This window comes from Lissotriton vulgaris, chromosome 1_1 (genome assembly GCF_964263255.1).
Source record: "Lissotriton vulgaris chromosome 1_1, aLisVul1.2, whole genome shotgun sequence".
In the NCBI taxonomy this organism is placed as follows: Eukaryota; Metazoa; Chordata; class Amphibia; order Caudata; family Salamandridae; genus Lissotriton; species Lissotriton vulgaris.
This window is the reverse complement of record NC_141685.1, coordinates 757041378-757064518: the sequence shown is the minus strand read 5'-3', so window position 1 is coordinate 757064518 and position 23141 is coordinate 757041378. Positions and strand designations below refer to the sequence as shown.

General features: G+C 46.7%; 1 protein-coding gene across 1 annotated transcript in view; it reads left to right on the top strand.

The window, feature by feature from the left end:
- Positions 1–12241, top strand: part of SHCBP1L (SHC binding and spindle associated 1 like) — a 1462574-nt gene extending 1450333 nt beyond the window's left edge. Inside the window, exon 10 of the mRNA XM_086936360.1 lies at positions 11874–12241. Coding sequence (XP_086792486.1) covers positions 11874–12122 — 249 coding nt within the window. The 3' untranslated portion in view covers positions 12123–12241. The remainder of the gene's footprint in view (positions 1–11873) is intronic.
- The last annotated feature ends 10900 nt before the right edge of the window (positions 12242–23141 follow it).

Sequence of the window (23141 nt, the reverse complement as noted above, 5' to 3'; positions counted from 1 at the left end):
ATCTCCGATCCAGGCTTGGATCTCTACGAACTATTCATCACTGGTCGCCGGCCAGCAACTCCTTTTCTTCCGGCTCCTGGCTCGTCAGCGAAGACCCCGACACCTGTAAGACTTGCAGCCGCAGCCCTCGTGGCTAGGTAACTCGGCATTTCGGTGCCTGCATAGCCTCCTTACTCTAGGGTCCCGAGTCCCTCGCTTCCGACTTGCCTTAACCTTTCCGTGTCCTCGGACACTTGTTTTAAACTGTGCACTTGAAGTATTTGCTAAAGAGATTTGGTTTGTGCTTAGTACCCTGTCCTCATAAAGAGTACAGGGCTGTTGTGATTCTTAATAAAAATATTGTTTATTTTTCATAACACTTGTGTGGTGTCCTTTCACTGGGTGTTCAAGGGGTACATGTGTGGTAAACAGCTGGCTTAACGCGCCCTCTCGAGTCTTTAGCCTTAGACTGCTCGTATCCACGCTACTAGGATAGCTGGTCTATAGGTTGACTTACAACCAAACACCATAGGGGTCGTTGGAACGATACATAGCGGTCGCTAGAATAGCGAACGTTGCATATCGGGCCAACTTCTCACAATTAATATTAATTGTTTTTAAAAACATGTATTTATTCAACACCAATTTCACACCTTAGTCGGAACATCATTTTTATTTGTTTTTTAAAATATCTATTTATTTAACACCAGTGTAAGTCATGTATACATTTTTTCTGTGTCTGACCGTATGACAATGGTAAACATGCTAATGAGGGGCTGGGCAGGTCCCGCCCATGGCCCCAGCTCTGCTCCCGAGCAGGGCTTTCAGTGCCGCAAGACTCTGGTGGCTGCTGTTACCTCGTTAGATTCGTACCCTGCATCTGGAGGTTATTTCACATTATTAGCAGTCTTTGGTGCTCATTTCCTGGGGTACCCCTGCACTGGACTGGTAACGGATTGCCCCTAGGCCCTGCCTCTTGTTTTCTGGAGCTGTAGACGCAAACCAAGTCACATTCCGCACCCTTCGTGTTCTTAATACCTGTTATTTTCATGGCTCACACTGTCGGAGTCTCCCCACGTTCTGATTGACTTGTACCCTCACTGCATAAAATACGTCATTCCATGGGTCTCTGCCTGCAGGTACAGGGTTCGTGTGTGTGTTTGTGTGTACGTATTTATATAGTTTGGTGTCTGTGTGTGTTTGTCTGAGAGTACAAGTATGTTTTTATGGTCTGTTTGTTTCTGCGTGTTTGTGTGTCCTTGTGTAAAGGTGTTTGTGGGTGTATCGGGGTGTGGGTGGTTATCTGTTTCAGGTGTATGTGTGTGTTGTGTATGGATATGATATGTGTGTGTGTGTGTGTGTTTGAATAAGAGTGCCAATGTATGCACAAAACCTGCGCGCCACCAAAGAATCCAATTACAATTCAAATCCCCATGTAAAATCTCTCTCTCTCCAAGATTATCCTAGTTAGTATCGCCCATGCAGTGTACTCAGCAGGAGATGTCCCCTCGTCAGTCGCATCTAACACTTACCTTCCCGGCACCCTGTTTATATAACACCCAGCTTCGGCCGCCCCCAGGGCATTACTCCCCCTCACGGTAACTCACCTCTTGAAAGATTGACACTTGTTTGCTTCACCTCGATTTCCAATTAAATCTTCTCTGTGCTCCCCCCAGGGCCGGGTGCAGGAGCCCGGGGCTGGAATGTGGGTGTAGGGTGACATCCCTCTCACCTGTCACTGTACACACTCAAATGCTGACCACTGTGGGTTCAATTCAAGTCTATGAAACACCTGCTCACTGCACTGCGGCCTCCCAGTGAATATGTCTGCCTAACGTATTTTGCACATTTTGACTATGTCTTATCTTATCTTATCTTAGGTGCAATTTATAAAGCGCACTGACACCGAAGCTTCCTGGCGCTGATAGACAGAGCAGGTGAGGGGTGAGCACAGATGGCGAAGTTCTAGCTGATGGTGGGGAAAAGATGAGTTTTTAACAGTTTTCTGAAGTTCAGAAGGGAAGGGGAGGATTTGATTGATAGAGGAAGAAGGTTCCAAAGCACAGGAGCTAGGTAAGAGAAGCGGCGACCGCCGAATTTCTTAGTTTTGCTTTCAGGGGTGACTAGCAGATCACGGTGGGCTGAATGGAGGTTGCGTGTTGGGCAGTGAGAGATTTAAGGAACGTGGGGCCAGAGCAGTGAAGAGCTTTGAAGGTGAGGCATGCCACCTTAAAGGCAGCCCTTTGGTCAGTTGGAAGCCAGTGGAGGCTGATGAGCAAAGGCTTGGCTGATTGCCATCTGGGGGTTCCATAGATCAAGCGGGCCGCTTGATTCTGGACAACTTGGAGACGTTGTAACAGAAATTGTGGAAGACCATGATAGATGGAGTTAGAGAAATCCAGACGGGAAAGTACAAGTGAGATGACATTTTGGCTAAGTACAGCTGGGGGAAGAAGGTGACGAACTTTGCGAATCCTCCGAAGTTGGTACATGCAAGAGGAGACCACCGCTCCAACTTGAGCTTTGAGGGAGAGTTCGGCGTCTATGATTACGCCCAGACTCTTTACTGTTTTAACTGGAGTAAGGGGGGAGCCAAACTCCGGTGGCCAGAACTGCGGGCCCCAGTAGGTGTGACTGAGTCCAGGAAGGAGGAGCTTGGTTACCGGGGTTCAACTTCAATTGGTTCTGGTTCATCCAGAGTTGGATGTGGATCATGGCTCCGTGGAAAGTTTTAATGGCATGGGGCGAATTGAGAGAGAAAATTATTTGTAGGTCGTCGGCGTAATTATAAGTGATAATGTCCCATTTCAGAAGGGACTGGATCAGTGGCCGAAGATATAAATTAAATAAGAGCGGGGAGAGGGAGGAGCCCTGGGGGACTCCGCAGGATGTGGGAGTTTTTTTGGCAGTGTAAGGACCCAGGCGCGCCTGTGTTCTTCCCGTAAGGAAGAATTTGACCCACTCAAGAGCAATGCTCTGGATGCCTGCCTGCTCGACACGGTGGAGAAGGATGTTATGGTCCACCGTGTCGAATGCGGCCGACAAATCCAGTAGGACGAGGGCTTGGGGTATCCCCGCGTCCGCGTTGCTCCTGAGTGTGTCAAGGACTGCCAGGATGACGGCCTCTGTGGAGTGGGCGGGTCTGAAACCGGCCTGATTCGGCTCAAGATAGCAGGAGGATTCTATAAAATTTGACAGGCACCGGGTGACATGGGCCTCCATAAGTTTGGAAAAGTATGGGAGGAGGGAAATGGAGTGATAATTCGACGGCTCCCCAGTATCAGCGCCAGTTTTTTTTTTGAAGGGGTACTAGGCTGGCCTCTTTAAAGGAGGTAGGACAGATGCCGCTGCTGAGAGATCTGTTAAGTAAGTGTAGAATACAATCTGGTAAGTTAAGACATATGCTCCGCAGGACAGACGGTGGACAGCAGTCGCTCGGGGAGCCAGATTTCACGCGGGTGGCTAGTTCCGCTAGGGAGGTGGGATCTAGAGCAGGAAAGGTGGTAAAAGTCGAGGAGTTGTTGGAGGAATTATCCGGTGGGGGTGACTGGGGAAGAGGAGGGATGGATTTTTTGATTTTTGTGATCTTTTCAAGAAAGAAGGAGTTCTGGGTGTCACAGGCCTCCTGGGTGGGGGTCTGGGCTGGGAGGGTTCTGTCATCTGTAGTTAGCTCGTTCAAGACTCTAAACACCTCCTTGGATTTGTCGGCTGCCGAAGAGATTCTGTTGGAGAAATGTTCCATTTTGGCTGAGTGGGTGGCTGCTTTAAAGTCTTTGCAGTGTGTTGTCACGTAAATATCTAAGACACCTTATCAGCCTTGTTGGCTATTTTTAATTATAAATGTCAGCATTATCAATTTGATTTTCTAATTGTGCTGCCAGAGCATCACAAAAAGTGATGTTTCAGTGTCGCAAGGGGGTCATAAACATGCCCCTTTGAGTCCAAATAATATAAGTAATCTCTATTAGAAGCAGCTTGAGGATACCTCACCTGCTTCTCAATTGTGGACAGTTTTCTTTATAAGAACTACGGTTTGACCTCTGCAGCCTTTTATTGAAGACCCTCTACCCCCCTCTCCCCCAACATCTATTAGGCGTGAAAGCTCACTCTCAGCCACAATTCTTCCTGGCAGTAATTCCCCATGGGAAAATGGCATGAGAGTTTGGTTGCAGCAGAAGCCTCTTTCTCTCTTCTTCTTCTGGCAGGGGGAGCCTACAGTGCCCCCAAGTCCAGACTGGCTCTACTGGGTATCAAGAATTTCTCCAGGATGCTAAAAGGGTGGGAGGCTGTTTTTGCTCCCGGGGGCCGGTTTTATTACTGGTAGCCGTTTTTTCGCTGAGATGGAGGGCACTGTTGTTCGAATATGGTTCATTAGTGGGGGCATTTCGAAACTTATCACAAGAAATAAGGCCACAAACACAATACCAGTCAAGGTCTCAATAAATTGTTCCTTTGATCAAACCTTGGTAGCTGGCTACGAGCAAGGCAGGCTTGACTTCAAGGGATAGGTGTGCACAGCATTTCAAAGCACCAATACATGAAATAAGTAAAACAGAATAACAATCAAACACCTATTTATAAAAGTATGTTACATTTGTATGAATGAAAAGACACCCAAATGACAAAATCCGATGTAGTGAACCGGACATAGGAATGTAAAAGAAATAAACCTTTTCTAGTGCCTAAAAGCCAAAAGGGCCTTTAGGGACATATGGTCCTGCTTGACCTGGACAAAGTCATAGTTTCAGGCCAACCACGATGGAGCGCAGGTCAGATACACTTAAAGGTCAGATACACTTAAAGGTATGGCCTGATCACATTTTCATCCTCTGAATTAGGGCCATATGTACAACTGTTTTTTGCAGTTGCAAACTGGAAATCGTGCCGTTTGCGACAGCAAAATAGGTCTGTGCAATGTACAAATCCTATTTTGTGAATCTGTAAGCTATTCCGACTTTCAAAATAGGGTTTGCGACTTGCTATAGGAAAGAGGTACAAATCCTATTTTGTGAATCTGTAAGCTATTCCGACTTAAATAATAGGGTTTGCGACTTGCTATAGGAAAGAGGTGTGCCAAGGGCATCCCTTCCTATCAGCGAGTCACACTTCTATGTACGATTGTTTTGCAATCGCTATTGCTGTCGCACAACACTCGCAGTTTACCACCTATTTAAACAAGCATTGGCATGGCCAATAGGTCTCGCATTTGGGACCTTATAAGTATTTAGTTATGCAGCACAATATCCTTGTTGCAACAACATCAACTGTTGCGTGGCTAAACACTTATAAGGTCCCAAAGGCGAGACCTATTGGCTATGCCAATGCTTGTTACTTTATTTTCTTCCTCTGCAATTGCTCAATGGAAATTATTCTACTTCACTCATGGTTGCCTTGTTGTCAGGTGCTGCAATGTTGTCTTTTTACATTGCTTAGATACCATTTATAATACAGAAAGTTTTCAGTCCAGAAGCAGGCCTGACTTTACTTATTGGAGGGAACTCTATTCAGTGGGGATTGAGGTATTACCTCCAACTAAAATGATTTTTCAAGATTTGAAGAAAAAGTGCTCAGGGATCCCTGTAGATGCATGGGAATATTCTGTGTTTATGACTTCATTGAGATACGTATGATGCAGAACTAGGACTACAAGTAAGTAACTTATCCTTCTCCCTTACCTCTTTCATTTGGCTAACAACGCTACAATTTACCTCCATTAAAGTCCATCTTGCAGCAAATGCTGCCTTTTGAAAATGTCTTTTTCAAATGTCCTTTTTCCAAATTCCTGTAGTCCTGTATTCCCTTGAGGGCATTAAGAAAACGTATCCTCCTATCTGGAGACTTTGTCCACTGTGGAAGTTGAATATTGTCCTTTATCATCTTATAGGATCTCTCTTTGAGCCTATATATAAAGCCTCTCTTCAACACCTATCCTAGAAGTCATCCTTTTTGGTCGGCATCACCTCAGCATGTCGTGTTAGCAAAATACAGGCTTCCTGTGCCACGAGCCTTACACAGTATTTCACAGTAATAGAGTGGTAATGAGGACCCATCCTAAATTCCTCCCCAAAATAGTGTAGGATTTTAATGTCAATCAAACTATTTAAATCCTTACCTTTTTTCAAGTCCCACGTGTCTTGTTTAGAGGTCTCTTCACACTTTCGATGTTAGGAGGGTGCTGAAGCTTTATTTGGATAGGACTTAAACTTTGAGAAAGTCAAAACAACTATTTGTAAATTATGGTCCTTTACAAACAAGGCTTAGCTCTTCTAAACTATCCCCGTCTAGATGGATTGTCTCCCACTTAACCCTGTGTTACCAGAAAGTCAACAAAGTCTTATTTGGGAAACCTACAGCCCATTTCACCAGAGGTATAGCGACTACTGCTGCATTACTTCGAAATATTCCAGTCTCTGAGATGTGCAAAACTGCAACAATCTGTTCATACATTTACCAGATACTGTTCTACTAATTCAGATTCTAATGTGGATACCAACGTAGGACAAGCTTCTCTAAGAAATCTCTTAGCTTTAAATAATAGCTTGTTTATCTCTTCCCATGTAGGATTTTAGGGGATGAACTAGCTAATCTATTCAGTGCCTATGATCATCAATGGAAATCCATGAGAGAGAAGGAATGGTTTCTTACCTGTAATCCTAGCTCTCGCTCAGGGGAATATCCATTGAAATCATAAGCAACCTCCACTCCTCCCTGTTGCAAGAGCTAAAGTACGTTTAACTCTATCCTGAAACTCAGTGCATCACAAAACTGGCTAAATAGCCACCAACAGGGCTTTATCCCTTAGCAAAAGCAATGGCTTCTTCTGAAGTCTGAGAGGTCACTCTGAGGGAGATTGGGGATATATTAGCTGAGTTTGAGAAGAAGACATGGTTGAGATGGTGCTTTTTATGTTTTCATGGCTGAGCCATTAAAGCACTATCAAACCCTTACCTTGTTTGTCCTTGAGGACAGTTGAGGAGCGTAACCCAGAGCCCCTCACTGAAAAATATCCAGAAGTTGATACTTTCCTTGTAAAATTGAATATCATCACAATCTAAAATGTTTTAATGCTTGTAATAATATGTTAGCAGTGGTTATAAGTATGAATAACTGCCAGTCAGTGTAATTAAAAGTTACTTACCAATGTGTATCTGGTACACCTGTTCATCAGATAGAGACTACTAGCTGCAGATTCCTTCACGTAGAACTTTCCCCAGGCGTGAGACTGGATCCAGAAACTTTCCCCACGGCATCCCTGCGCACCGGGGGCGGGGCGGCATCACGCGACTCCGCCCAGGCATCGTACGCATACGTGATGTCAGCTCAGTCACATAAGCCCCGCCCCGGCGCGCCTATGTCAGTTTTTACCTTTTCCGCGTGCAACGCGGATCCGCTCCTTGCTATGGGCCTGTTTGGGGCCCCTTTTTCTCCTCATTGTCTCATCTTTTGGTGGAACAGTGTGCGAATGCCTTAGGGCTTCAAGACTTGCACGTCATGTGGGCGTCTTATTTCGGCAATGGACCCTCACCTGATTTGTATGTGGTGTTTAGGGGAGTGTCACGGCACCACTGATTCTTGGTGCATCTCTCCAGGTCGGCGTCCTCCCCTTGATCATCCTCGGCAGACCGCTTCAGATACGCCCATGGTCGTCTTCCTCGCCCTTTTCCGATGTCACATGAGCGTCACTCCCTGGTGGGTAAGTGTCGCAGTTTGTCCCTGGGGGCTGGTTTCAGGCCTGCCGGGAGCATGGGCTCTTCGTGGGTGATGCAGATAGTCGTCCTATCCACTGTTTCCCGGTGATGGGGCGTCATCAAGAGTCCAGATGGAGACATACGCTGCGGCTTTGCAGGCCTCGCAGGCCTCCCCTCCCGCGGTGTCAACGGATCCCTTGCCTTGCGCTGGGCCCTCCGTGGCGGCTCCGGTCCCGACTATGACTGGCTCGGATCCAGGCTTGGAGGTTTTGGTACTGTTGGGTTGCGGCCCCTCGGGGGTCCCTCCCTCAGACCACGGCGCCTCTGCCTCACCGCAAACTCCAGCGGGAGTCCCTGTGGTGTCGTGGGAGGTCGCCATGGCTCTGGTTGCAACCCGAGCCTCTCTCGGTCCTTTGACAAGGTGGTCCTGTCTAAGGTCAAGGTGACGGCGCCGGCAGCTGCTGGACCGGGGGGGGGGGCACCACAGGGGTCGGTGGACCCTCCTCGTTACGCTCCAGATCGAGGCTGGGTGGGGACCCCTTGTCCCTCTCCGGGCCCCTCTCGTCCCTCCCTGCAATCGGCTGCCTCGTCGGAGGGTGAATCGTCCCTGGCGCCGCCGCATGGGTCGCCGGGCCAGCTCCGACACATTCTGGGCCAAGGCTGGTGGATGGCTTTGTGTCACTCCACAGATCCTTCTCTTTCCTCCACGCAGGCGGCTGCCTCGACGGAGGTAGAGTTGGCGTCGTTCCGGCACCGCCCCCTAGACAGTTCGGCTCCGGCTCGACTCCGGTCCCCAGCGTGGTGTGACTTGGAGGAACCCTATCCGGCATCTCCCTCGGCACCGGATGGTGTTGACGTCCTGCCTCAGGCGGCGGGCTCTACGGCTCCGCGCAGGGGTCGTGCCGCAGATTCGTCTTCGGACGCTCCTTCTTACCCGGAGTCCGGCTACATATTGGTGTTGTCCTCCCCAGAGACTGGCAGCCGCGTGGTGTCTTTTTCACCGTCGTCGTCGGACGGCTCCCCACCATTTCTGAGGAAGAGGTGTTCATTGGAGGAGCGGCAGGTCCCCTATTCTTCAGTTCCTTCTGACTTCCAGATCTGGCCTTTGCCCCTCCCACTTGGCTTTTGGGACGACCGCCTTAGTTTGCAGCCGTCGGCCACGGAGGAGCTGCTTTCTCCACCGCGGGGCCCTACGGAGGCGGGTGCGGCCTTCGATCACACGGTGTCCACAGCTGTGGGTAATCTGCGCATGGGTGACCCGATTGCTCATTTTCCGGCGGACCATCGCTTGGAGGTTCTCCACCAGGGCTCTGTTGGGAGGGAAATCTTTCTTCCCTTTGAGGGTTCGCTCCTTTCTTCCCTGACGGGGGCTTGGAGGTGTCTCGCCTCAGGGGATCTGGTGCCTCAACACCTTCTGCACCGGCACCTTCCGGTGCCGCATGACCCGGCATGTCTTCCCCTCCACCCCTCTGCCGCCAGTCGACTTTTGCAGACTGCTTTTCCCTCCCTGCAACCACTGTTGACGCTGCCATCCTGGGAGGCCCGCTGGCTGGACTCGGGGGCACAACATGTTCGCCTCGACCAGCGCTGCCCTGTGGGCCCTTAATATCTTGTGTGTACTCGCTAGGGCCTCCTCCTGTTTGTGGGACTTGGCTGAGTCTCTGGGATCTGCAGCTTCCCAGGGGATTATTCACGTGGACTTACGGCATCATGCGTTGGATGGCCGGGAGTTAGCAACGTTTATTTTCCGCTCAGCCATGGCTTCCTTAGTCGCTCTCTTTCATTGATCTTCTGTTTGATGGTAGCCTGTTGTTCCATGCCCCGGCTGACTCCGCCATCCAAAGGTTCCTGGCAGGGCTCCGTCCTCCTCCTCCTCCGCCTTATCCTCCTCCTCCTCCTACCCCTCCTCAGTGACTGCTGAGTTGAGCTGGTTCTGGACCTTCTTGGGACGTTCGTTCTTACTGTAGAGTGTGTTTTCTGGCCATTGAGTCCTCCTTGCTGGGACTTGGCATTGTTGGCTGCTGGACGGCCCTTTCTTCACTGTGTGTGTGGTTTTTTGCTGGAATTGTTACACACACTTGGCCTTGAGATTAGGCCTTCTGTTTTTTCCTTTTGGGCTGCTTGTCAAGCCTTTCGCGGGGTGTGTTTCCCTATGGTCTTTTGTGTTTTCCTCTGCTGTGGAAGTTCTTCCAAAGAGGGTTCCCATGTCTTGGGACTTAACATACCGTCTGTGGGGTAATGGTAGCTGTTAAATAGGTGGCGCTCTGCCTGGGAGTTCTGGTGGCCTTTTGGTGCCTGTTCTCCATGGCTTTTCTGTATGTTGCTTTTCTTCTTGAGGTTGTGTGCGCGACCCCTCGTGCTGTTGTGTCCGGCCATTTCCTCACCTTCATGCTCCTGTCCTGCGGGCTGGGATGCTTCTGTGCTTTCCCTTGTCAGGCGTCGCCTGCCCATTCTTCCTGGGGCCCTGGGCTGTTTTTTCTTGCTTCTGGCGGCTTATGTCTGTTTGCGCCGCTCTGGCTGGCCTGTTGCCTTCTGTCTGGGGTGGACTTGCCTTCTTTTCCCACTTCTCCTTAGGCCCTCTGAGCTCTCCCCCTGGCTTGGGTGGAAGCTTTATTGCCTTGGAGGGGTGTGGGGTAGTTTGGCCTCTTTGGCCTTGACCTTGGTTCCTCTATCGTGAGTGTGAGGGCCTCTCCTTTCTTCTCTTATTCCTCCATCCCTCTGGGGTCGGTGGTGTTCTGCTTGTGGGGGCTCCTCTTGCCTGGGAGGGACCGGGTTACTTGCCTGGTCCGCAGGTCTGGTCCCCTGTGAGACCCTCTGTCCTGTCATAGCTGGCGGGGCCCTTTCACAGACCCTCCTTTCCCTTGGGCATTGCTAGGGTATCTATTCTACGTGAAGGAATCTGCGGCTAGTAGTCTCTAGCAGATGTACGAGTTACTACCTTCGATAACGATGCATCTGGTACAGATGATTCTAGCCGCAGATTCCTTCACGGCCCGCCCTTCCTCCCCGTTGTGCGAGGACCCTTGGGTTGGTCCTCGGTGCTAGCCTCCCGGTGGGGGGCTCTGTCTCTTGTGAGCGTCTCCTTGCTCTTGACGGGTGGTTCCGTCTTGTTGCTGTTCATTCCTCCTATTTGGTTCTTCGGAGGATGGGGGTACGGTGCTCCTGTACACCCCTGCTCTGGCTGCTCCAGGTTGGGGTGGTTGGCCTTCTGATCTCTGCTTCCCCTCATTTCCCTCCCTCTTGCTGCTTGGGGTCCTGGCCCCTCTTCTTACCTCTGAGTTGGGGTCATCTGGTCATGCCTTGCCCCTCGGTGGGTGGTTGCTCTCTCTGCCGGGGTGGCTTGGCGGTTGGTTGTTCCTGTACGTTTTGGGACTGGCTCCCCCTCTTGTTTCTGCATAGGGATTGTAGGCCTGCTTCATGTGTCATGACCCTTTACGCATGTCCCTTGTATACAGGGGACAGGAGGGGTGGTAGTCTATGTACTACCAGGGTGGTTGGTCAGGGCTCTGCTCTTCTTCTGTCCCTGCCTTTGGACACTGCAGTGTTGCACTGTTACTTATGGTGTCTTCCTCTTTTCTACTCTTTCGCACACTGTTCCCATGCTCCCACAGTTTAAGTCTGGTGGCTCCGCGTTGTGGTGCGGAAAAGTTCTTTGAAGAAAACTGAAGTCGGCCGGGTTTGGCTTATGTGACTGTGCTGACGTCACGTACGCGGACGACGCCCGTGCGGAGTCGCGTGATGCTGCCCCGCCCCCAGCGCGCAGGGTTGCTCTGGCAAAAAGTTTCCGGATCCAGTCTCACACCTGTGGATAATTCTATGTGAAGGAATCTGCAGCTAGAATCGTCTTGACCAGATACATAGTTACAGAAGGTAAGTAACTCATACATTAGTTCTAATAATGCCAACAATTACCTTTCGTCACCAGATCATTTAACTCTGTTAGTCTTGCGGTGAACAGTGTAAATATCTTATTGGCACTCAAAGCAAGGATGTAAAAATAGAAAAAATATAATAGATACAGTTGAGTACAGTTTCTTATCCTGTTACTTCTTTGGTTTCAACACTCTTTAGAAATTTGAGTACAGTTTCCGAACCTGTACTCCGGTTTGTAGTATTCCCAAAGGTCGATAGTGTAGAGGAACCTGTAGAGAAGGAGTAAACTAATTACTGTCCTCACTCATTTCTCATTTTGTGATGTTTCAACAGGTTCTTCCTGCTCCTAATGTGAAGCTGAACAATAACCACATTTACAATAATAATGGTTATGGTGTGACTATTGTCCAGCCCGATGAGAAAACCTGTACCACCGTAGACGAGACTCTAGGAGGAGCTGCCGCAGGTGACAAGAAAGAAGAGGACACACTTTCAAAAGCTATCCAGACTCTTAGCTTAGAGATGGGCAACAATAAAATAGAAGCAAACACCATGGGAGAAATTGGCATTGTCTACTGTTGAACTAAAAATATCTTGACTTTCTTTCAAATGTTCAGCTTTTGTCACTGTTACCATGTACTAAAGCCAGTGTATGTATGCATAGATGTGTTGGTACATAATAAATATTTTAAATACACACATATGCTTTGTGTTGGGCAGTGTATTATAGAATTGATGACTGATGTTACTCTTAGGAGCAATATCTTTTTAATGCATTGGATTTGTTGGTACATAATAAATATTTTAAATACTCACATATGCTTTGTGTTGGGCAGTGTATTATAGAATTGAGGAGCAATATCCTTTTAATCACCAGTAATTTAATCCTGCTTCGGAATAGTGGTATTCCCACCAAGTATTGCACTCTTGCAATAGTCAGGCATGAATGTAGCTTATGCAGGATATGGACTGCTGATTAACAGTTTATCAAAGATCATGAATCCTGAAAGTTTAATAAAGTATGATAGTACAAACATTTAGTAAATGCTAACAGAATGTTATGTCCCAGACCCAAATTACTAGTGATGGGATGTCCTTCCCTTTCAAGAATGATGGAGGAATACATGCATAAACACTTGAAGAGACCTGAGAATGTCCACACCCATGATCATGCTTCACCTCCAAAGAAATCCTCTCCGCATTCCCTCCTTTTTCTCTAACATGAGGGAAAGTCTTCTTTCGTCTTAAACTTTTTACATTCACTTCTTCACAGAAGGTTTGCACTCATTTAGTGCTGTTACTAACACCCTTCAGGACCTCTGTTTCTTGAGCCTCTGATGTCTGGCCTAATATGGTGCAGGATCTGTTGACCTCTGTTTAGGTAACTATCATCAGACACACAGTTTCTGTCCTTCTCTTTCACTCAAGGCCATCAAATACTGTTAGTAAAGGCTGCCTTATTAGCATTTGCAGAGAGTTCCAGAACTTTGAGCCCGATTTAGTATTTGGCAATCGGGTCGTCCTCCACCAGGGCAACAATGTAAATTACTCTGTCGTCCTAGTGGAGATCCCAACTGCCAAATTTGAAATGCCCTTCAGGCCAAGAGACATTTGAAGCATTGACAGTAACCGCTGTCAAGACACTTCCTGCCGATGTAAAGTAAGATTGCCATACAGCTTTGTCAAACATGATGGAGCCATGCGTCAAACTTCGTTTAAAATAAAAAAATTCACAAAGAGAATCCCAAAGCAGGATTTCCTTTTTGAAAATAAAAGTTCTATGGGAAGTTACCTCTCATGGCTAGGGGAGCGTGTTGCAGTTTTCTTTGTCGTGTAGCACCAGGGTTTTCCTGGCGATATCGGGCAGTGAAAACTCACCTGTAAGTCAGCTCATCTAAATTAGGTGAGCGGACATACAGTTCATCCTAGGACAGCCCTTACTCTGTCTGTCAGAGAGCTGTAACCACAGGGGAGGTGAACTAGTCTCCACCGTCATAACGCCAACGGTTCATGCGCATTTAAATCATGGCGGGTGGGCCAGTATGTTGGTAGAAAGGTACTCTTAGTCATTGTAACAGAGCACATTTCTAACAATATATGAATTTGTCCCTTAGTTCCCAAATCAGAACACATTTTTTTTCATAGATACTCCATCAGTGATGTCTTCTACTGATGAATACTTCTGACTGCAGAGTCTCTAGTATTGAATCTTTTCATAGATTCACATGCTTGAATCTTCCCAGTCGTCATGGTAGGAGTCCCACGGTAGTTAGATAAGCAGTACTATAGAAGAGCATTAGAAATAATTAATAAATAAAGAAAATGTTAAAACCAGTCGGCATCTTTGTTAGATCCAAACTTTGACCAATCAGAGACAATCCGCAGATCCACAATACCTCAGATTTCTAACCTCACGTCGTGTGTGAGGGAGTCTCCCTGAGCTCTGATCAGTTTGTCAGTTAGTGAACTTTTGACCCTGCTGAATTCAGCTTAAGATATTGTTTTATATCTTCTATACTTTCAAGGATTTCAGAGGGATTTAGAAAATGCTTTTTAGACCCTGCAGTTCTTGTGGGAAGGCAAGACTATTCTCTGAGGACCCCCACAAGGACTGTCTTTACAGCCTATATCCCAAGCATACTGCCAAAGATTGCGAATATTGCAGAAACTTTTCTGCCAAAACTCTGAAGGACAGAGGGCCAGATTATTATTATGGCATCAGAAGGAGGAAAGTCCTGGTCCATCCACTTCTAGGAGAAAACGTAGGCTCCACCTCCTAAAGGCAGAATCAAAGAAGATGGAGGCTGAGAAACCATCCACTTCTGATAACTCAGCCATGAAATAGCCATCCAAAGGTTCTCACCAGAAGAAATCCTTTTCTTCTACTGCCTCTGTGCCTGTCACGCCTCAGAAGCAGGCTTTGTAAACGAAAAAGGCTCCGTCGACGGACCCGTCGTCAAGAACGACAGCCAAATCACCGCCAACGTTTGTGGCTTCTACTGTGGTCGGTTCGACGGCGACTGAGGCGACGGCCTCGACTAGCACAGTGACGACGATCACCTCGTTGATGACTTTGCTGATGGCATCAACGATGACAACTGTGTCGATGGCCACATCTATGTCTCCGACGGCGGCGACTCCGACAACATTGTCCACGGCCTCGTCGGAGGTTACTCCATCGACGACAGTGTTCAGGTCCCTACAAGAATACAGTGTCAATGACGATTTTCCAGTATTGCATCTTTCAAAGATTCACATGCTTGAATCTTCCCCGTCATCATGGGACTCTCACCAAGACGACGGGGAAGATTCAAGCATGTGAATCTATAAAAGATAACAATACTGGAGAACCACACACTGTACAGGTAAGTAACTTGTTTTTTACCCCCATCTCATCGTCTAGATGCGGAAGAATCAGGGGACGAGAGCTTTTTTGGTCCAGCTTACAGTCCATCACAGCTTAAGGTTAAATGCCAGGACACTGATGGTGCAGCGGCCAGGGCAGCTGACTTCAGAGCACAGGGTTCACGATTCGATCCCCGGTTCCGGCGGCAGCTCAGCACCTTGTGACTCTGGGCAATAGCTTGCTTAATTTCCACAATGGCCCACACACCTTGAGACCCGTAAGGCTGAGTAGCTCGTGCTTTACAAATGCAGATTTATAACCCTAGACAACAAAAGTGTGAAAAGTTTGCCACCAGGTTTACTCAGACCAACTCTTGGGGGAACCTTCTACACGTTCAGTGGATAGGGATGTTTGCTTACGCTTTTCTGATGTTCCTTCTCATCCCTTGGGTGATGTGCAAAATGAAGAAGGGACCATGCCATCTCATTCTCATAGCCCCGGCATGGCCGAGGCAGTTTTGGTACTCAAAGGTTCTGCTGCGTTCAATAACACCGCAGATTCTCTTTCAACCACTGCCCAACTTGCTGTCCATGAATAACACTCAAATTCTTCATCCTCAGATAAAATCTTTGAGTTTATCAGCTTTGAACCTCACGACTATGAGCTTAAAGATCTAGACATTTCACCAGAGTGTAAGTCCATCCTGCAGCATCACAGAGCTTTTTCCACTAATAAATCATACCCAGCAAAATGGAGGAGATTCTGCCACTGGTGCATTAAAAAGGGTATTCATCATCTCTGTTCTTCACCGGAGCAAATACTGCCATATCTCCTCCTTTTAGCAACATCAAAATTGGTGCCTTCATCGATCAAAGTGCACCTGGCAGCAATTTCCAGGTTTCGTAGGAAGCCAGGAGAGCTCTTGCAGTGGTTTACGAGAATAGTGAAGGAATTCATGAAGGGCCTTTTCAGAGCTTTTCCACCTTTGAAGCTCCCTGTGGTTCCTTGGCAGTTAAACACGGTTCTCGCTCAACTCATGAAACCATCCTTCGAGCCAATCCATAAAGCAGAATTAAAATATGTCTCGTGGAAAACTGCACTCTTGTTGGCTCTCACGTCAGCCAGAAGGGTCAGCGAAATTCAGGCCTTCGCTGTTATTGAACGTTTCTTCAGTTTAAACAGGACAAGGTAATGTTGAGAACAAATCCACATTTTAAACCCAAAGTCACAACCTCTTTTCATCTAAATGAACCGATAATACGGGCAACATACTTTGGAAACCTTTCCACTCCTGCAGGAAGGGCTCCTCATTCTTTAGATGTGAAGCGTTGCCTAAAATTCTACATCAGAACAGAGACTTTCAGGAAGTCAGAAAAGCTCTTTGTATCTCCAAGGAAAGGCCACGCTGTGTCAAGGAGTAGTATTGCTCGTTGGATACCATCCGCAATTGCCTTCTGCTATGAAGAAGCTGGAAGACCTCTGTCCGCAAGGGTTACAGCGCATTCCACAAGAAAGGTGGAAGCCTCTACAGCCCTGTGTGTCAGAGTATCACTCCAGATATCTGCAGAGCGGCAATGTTGTCGAAAGTACATACGTTCAGTGAGCACTACTACCTTGATTCCACATGGAAGACTGATGCGGCAGTGGGTCAGGTGGTCCTCAGGCATGTTTTCAAGTGAGGTAGAGTCTTTTTCGTATTCTTTATCTCTCTTATGTAGAGGAGCTACTACAAGACATACATCTATATATTATTAGTGATTAGTTATGAAGAGTGTTAATTATGAAACTGTAGATATATATATATATATATATATATATATATATATATATATATCCACAACTCTTTTTCATGCAGATACCCGAGCATCTTCCAATGGTGGGCCGTGGCGGGGTTGCAAACCCCTATTCTCCACCCCGATAGTTTGTTTGTAGTCCAGAAATAAACGATGCCACAGCCACCAATCCTTTGAACAATGTGTTTTTTATTTTTTAAGTTTCAGCCAAATCACTCGACGCGTTTCGGAGGAGTCCTCCTTTCTCACGAGTACGAGTGTAATGTAAAGTGTAAGTGTTTATACAATCTCAGTGATGCACCCGCTCTTAATAGACAGTGAAGACAGATGCAATGGCATACGTGAGTACATGGAGCTAGAAAGACAGACTTTAAAACATTCACTGCATTTCAAGGAATATCGCAACCTGTATATGTTTTAAACAAAAGTTTGATCCAAAATAAATTTTTGTCGTCTTTGCAGACAAAATAAACTAATTCCACAATTCATCGCTCTGCATGCATATTCTTATCCTTGACTTGTGTTAGCCATACGGACGGAGCAATAAAGTTGAACAAACTTTATTGTTCAAGATTGTGCCCAAGGTTTCGACCTCAATATAGCCCTAGTGGGCATTGCGACAATAATACACACATGAAGAAAGTTGATAAACTACCATCGTCATGACTAAAATATATGTCTGTTTGAGTACATATAACATTATAAATGTTTTGAAAGAGACACTTAGTGCACAGTGTGGAATTTACAGCGCTACTCATTATTTTCTTGTGTAGACCAAGATACCAATAACAGGGTTTTAGCCCCAGTGGGCTCGGGAGTAACATCTCGGCTGTCAACCCCCTTAATAACTCAGTATTTATGACATCAACATTTCTGTGGTAATTTAACAGTACAGGTAACACTTTCAGAATAATTGCCGTAATGGCACTCACGTCAAACCCTTATGGGTATTCGTTCTACTTTCATACTATGTTGTAAGGTGCTCATAAATTTGTTCATTCTTTGATTCAATCTTGTGAACAACTTGGTCAGCCTTGCATTCAACTCTCCTTCTATACCTCGCCATGGAGCTGTAAAATGATAAAATAATTTAAGGTGAAACACCCACATCAACAACTGAACACTATTTACATACACTATAACAGATATTTACAAAAAGGGGGCAAGGTTAAAAAGCATTAATGGGAATCGATGTTTTTGAAATTCTGGAATAATATATACTTTGGCGTTAGATGGTACCCATTTTCCTAGATGTACTGACAGTCGTTCATCACAGTTGTGCCCTTCAGGTTGCATGGTATGGTATTTTATTATCATTCTAGATTCAAGTCTCCTGAGTTCTTGTACTCTGTCACCCCCTCTTATTCTAGTTGGGATGTTGTCCAGGACACAGAATGCGTGAAGCGCATTATTACCATCTTCTCCCGAAACTGCACAAGGACATGACAAATCCCCCTGGAAGACCCAGTGTGTCATCAAGGTGTAGTTGCCTGGAAAATACCTTCTAGATACGTGGACTTCTACTTAAAGTCCTTAGTCTAGAACCTCCTTTCATATCGGAAAGATTCAGGAGACTTTTTACGACTGATTGATAAGATCGAGTGGCACCCAGGTTGTTTACCTAGGAGTTTAGATGTTAAGAGACTGTACACAAGTATCCCTCACGAAATGTGAGTTAAGGCATGCCAATACTTCCTGGGAACAAGGTCCCTGTCCTTTCTTTTCCACACAGAGATGATCTTAGATATGATTTACACCTGCCTTACGCAAAACAAAATTCTATTTGATGGAACCATTTATCGTTAAACACTTGGTACGGCGATGGGCACTTGCTTCGCCCCCAGCTTTGCAGGACTCTACCTGGGCTGGTGGGAGGAGCAAGTGTTCAGAAACCTTGATTAGTACAGAACACACGTTAAAGTCTGGGCCTGTTACATAGACAACATGTTCTGTGTTTGGGAGGGGAGTGTAGATGAAGAGAAGGAATTTGTTAATACACTCAACACGAATACCATGAACCTTATGTTCACCAGCCATATAGACAATGTGAAAATTGAATTTCTTGATCTCCTAGTCAGAATCAAAGAAAACAAATTAACGACATCCCTGTTTAGAAAGAAGACGGTGGGGAACAGCCTACTGCATGCACACAGCTGTCACCCAGATAGTCTCATTAAAAGTATTCCTGTGGGTGAGCTCTTGCCAGCTAAACGCAACTGCAGAACCGAAGAGGACAACAAAACAGAGTGAGGTGATGTGTAAAAGATTTAAAGACAGAGGTTACACCTCGAAATGCATTGAAGAAATCCTTTTCAAAGTTAATCTTAGAGAAAGGAAGGACCTGATTAAAGAGAAAGAGGCAGTAGTGACAGCAGGAAAGAGGGAAAATGTCCGCTTTATAACGAACTATAACCAACAATCATGGGAGGTCATAGAGGCCCTGAACAAATTCTGGGGAGTCCTAAAAACTGATAATGAGAATATCCACAAGTTGCATACCGTAAAGCTAGGACTCTCAAAGATTCGATATGTAGGGCAGTCATTCCATCTACAACAAAAAAGAGTAACACACAATGGTTTTTCACTTGCAGGAATTGTAAGGCCTGCAAATATGTGAATGTTAAAGAAGTTAAACTGTCTCCCCACTGTAGACCATTCAAAATCCTCAAACACTATTCATGCAACACTGAATTTGTGGTGTATGCCCTTAGGTGTCCCTGTGACAAATACTACATTGACAGCACCATACATAAGGCCAAAAAACTGGTATTGGAACACCTAAGGGCAGTAAAGAACCACGACAAACAATATCCGGTCGCAAGACACTTTGCAGCTCACCACAGTGGTAATAATGCGCTTCTCGCATTCTGTGTACTGGACAACATCCCAACTTGAATAAGAGGGAGTGACAGAGTACAAGAACTCAAAGAATTGAATCTAGAATGATCATAAAATACCATACCTTAAGGGCACAACTGTGATGAAGGACCTTCCGCACATCTAGGCTAAAGGGGTACTGTTGGAACCTGGGGTGTCAGGTCACCTAGGGTAGCCTGGCCTAGGGTAAGACACAATACTAGAGGCTCAACTGTGAAGGTTGCAAACCACCCAGCAGTAAATCCACACAATGACACCCAAAAAGGACACTACACCGTTGTTAGAAAAATACGTGCTTGTTTATGAAAATAATATTTGCTTTCTTGACTTTTAAAATCACAGCACAGTATTGTACATTTATACTTGTAAATATTCTTAGTCTTTCACAGTTACTAAATCAACATCTTAAGCAGATTTCCTTTTAGAGATGATAGGTCAATACAATTTAGTCATGAAATTAATACAGTCCCTGCAGAAATGCTAACTTAAGTCATCAATTTTACATCACTAGTGCATTTAATCAGACTCCAGCATTAATTAGGCGTGGTTACTACGTAGTGCTCTAAACTTTTCTCCCACCGCATCCATCTTCCCCAACAATAGGTAGACAGCCCTTGAGAGGATTTAGAAACTCAGGATTTTATATGAGCACCCACACTTTCAATGAGGAACTGATATCTCTATTTGGAAAGCAGGCACCTTCAGCACTAATTTCACAGCTTGTGTCCTCCAGCTTCTCCCCACCTCCTTTACTCAGCTGAAGGGAAATGAGCAATTTATAAGTTACTGCTTGGCCGGTTAAACTCTCCCCCCTTCTTTGTCAGAGCTCTCAAGGACCCCTCTCCTTACTGTGATGTGGAGACGGCTTTTCCCAGTCACCACGTGTCTCTGTTGTCCTGAGGCTCCTCCGAGGTCTCACTTGCCAAGTCTGCTACCTCCCGCCCAGCCAGCTGCTCACTTGGTGCTGGCGCGGGGAAAAACGGGGATAACAATTCCCCCTTCTGTCACTGGACGAACCCGCTGGCGGCTTCTCAGCTTCAGGCCACACAATTCCCAACCGGCACCGCCGAGGCTGACCTGCGTAGGAGAGCGCCGGTTCCGCTTCCTCAGCCGGCTCCGCCTCACGGAGCCCGGCGGTTCAACGGGGCATGCGCGAGGAAGCAGTGTCTCCACACTGGAGATCGCGCACTCGCGTCGGGCGGCGCCTCCCCTCTCTCTCCTCACCCTCTGGGACCGGGGAAACCACCACAGGGCTTCTCCTGCGTCCAGCGACGGCCTCGCTTCCTCTCTTCACTCCTCACGCTACCAGCGACCACAGCGCTAATCCGGCGCTGCTCCACAGGTGCTGGCTTGGGGGTTAATCTGCACAGCCTCCCTCTGCTTCCGCCCCTCCTAAGGATGGCTCCTCTCCACAGCTAGATTCCGCCCCAGCCAGTAAGTGATGAACTCTGGAGGGAGGGGGGGGGGAAGGTTCTGCCACTAAGGAAAGTCACGGCAGCCAGAGGCAGGATACAGATGTCCACTGCACGAGGGGGCCACAAGGATTAACCCTGCCTCTACTGAACACTGCTCAATAAGAAGCCTCTCTACTGGGCAGAGGACTGCGCACCGCAGCACTACAGTCTCCTTCTCCTTCTCCCACCCCTGTATCTCTAGACTAGGGGTTAATCAGGCGCCCAGGGTCTCCAGACATCCACCTCAGCAGGGTCAGGTCAAGTAGCCCAAGGGAGGAGGGGTGGTGAAACAGTAAGTCAACCCTCTGTCTATCCTACCCCCACCTTCAACTACAGCCTATCCTCCAGCTGACTCTCTCTGGTTAGACAAAATGGCTGCCCAGCATTCCGCCTTTTATAGGCTGACCCTCAGAGGTCCAGAAGGTTCTGGAATGCCCTATACTAGTCTATGGGCAAGTTCTGGGTTTGGCAGTTAGGGCAGTTGGTAGCCACCATTTTGTGGTTCCAACTATTTTCCTGTCAGAACAGGCCTCTGGGCCTGAGGTGAAAAATTATGAGGGGGAAAAGAACAACTATCCCCTTGACCAACACCTAGAAAAAGTTAGTGGACAAAAATTAGTAAGGGTATGAGGGGCAAAAAGGGGACAAAATAAATAATAAATTGGAGGGACTACGCAAAAAGCCAGACAGGTCTAACAGGTACCATCTAACGCCACATTATATATTATTCCAGAATTGCAAAACATTGATTCCCTCGAATGCTTTTTAACCTTGCCCCCTTTTTGTAAATATCTGTTATAGTGTATGTAAATAGTGTTTGGTTTGTTGATGTGGTTGTTTCACCTTAAATTATTTTATCATTTTAAAGATCCAGGGTGAGGTATAGAAGGAGAGTTGAATGCAAGGCTGACCAAGTTTTTCACGAGAATGAATCAAAGAATGAACGAATTTATGAGCACCTTACACCATAGTATGAAAGTAGAACGAATACCCACTGGGGTTTGACGTGAGTGCCATTACGGCAATTATTCTGAAAGTGCTACCTGTACTGTTAAATTACCACAGAAATTTTTATGCCATAAACACTGAGTTATTAATGGGGTTGACAGCTGAGTTGTTACTCCCAAGCCCACAGGGGGTTAAACCTCTGTATATCTGTTATTGGTATCTTGGTCTACACGAGAAAATAAGGAGTAGCGCTATGACTTCCACACTGTGCGATAAGTGTCTCTTTCAAAACATTTATACTGTTATATGTACTCACATACATATATTTTAGTCAAGACGATGGCAGTTTATCAACTTTCTTCATGTGTGTATTATTGTCGCAATGCCCACTAGGGCTATATTGAGGTCGAAACCTTGGGCGCAATCTTGAACAATAAAGTTGGTTCAACTTTATTGCTCCGTCTGTATGGCTAACACAAGCCAAGGATAAGAATATGCACGCAGAGCGATAAATTGTGGAATTAGTTTATTTTGTCTGCAAAGACGACAAAAATGTATTTTGGATCAAACTTTTTTTTAAAACATATACAGGTTGCGATTTTCCTTTAAATGCAGTGAATGTTTTAAAGTCTGTCTTTCTAGCTCCATGTACTCAAGTATGCCATTGCATCTGTCTTCACTGTCTATTAAGAGGGGGTGCATCACTGAGATTGTATAAACACTTGCACTTTACGTTACACTCGTACTCGTGAGAAAGGAGATCTGAAAGAGACACGTTAGTGATAGATTCCTTACCTTAGAATATCCCCAGGCGTCAGACTGGATCCGGAAAATTTTTGCGTAGCAATAACCCTGCGTGTCGGTAGGCGTCGTCTGCGGCTCCGCGTCCGTCGTCGGCATCTTGAGCGCCTGAATGACGTCGTCGGAGTACTTAGACGCCGCCCATGGGCGCTGAATTCAGTTCTTCTTTTTTCGGCGCCAGCTAGCGCAGATCCGGAAGAAGCTCTACCCCCAGTCCCTTTTTGACTGAACTTTTTTGATCCTTTCTTGTCGAGTCTTTGACTCCATCGGTGCCAGGGATGCCCGGGTTCAAGCCTTGCTCGAAGTGCGACCGACTCACGTCGGTCACGGACCCCCATCGCCGGTGCCTGAAGTGTCTAGGCCTCGACCATGATGATCGAAC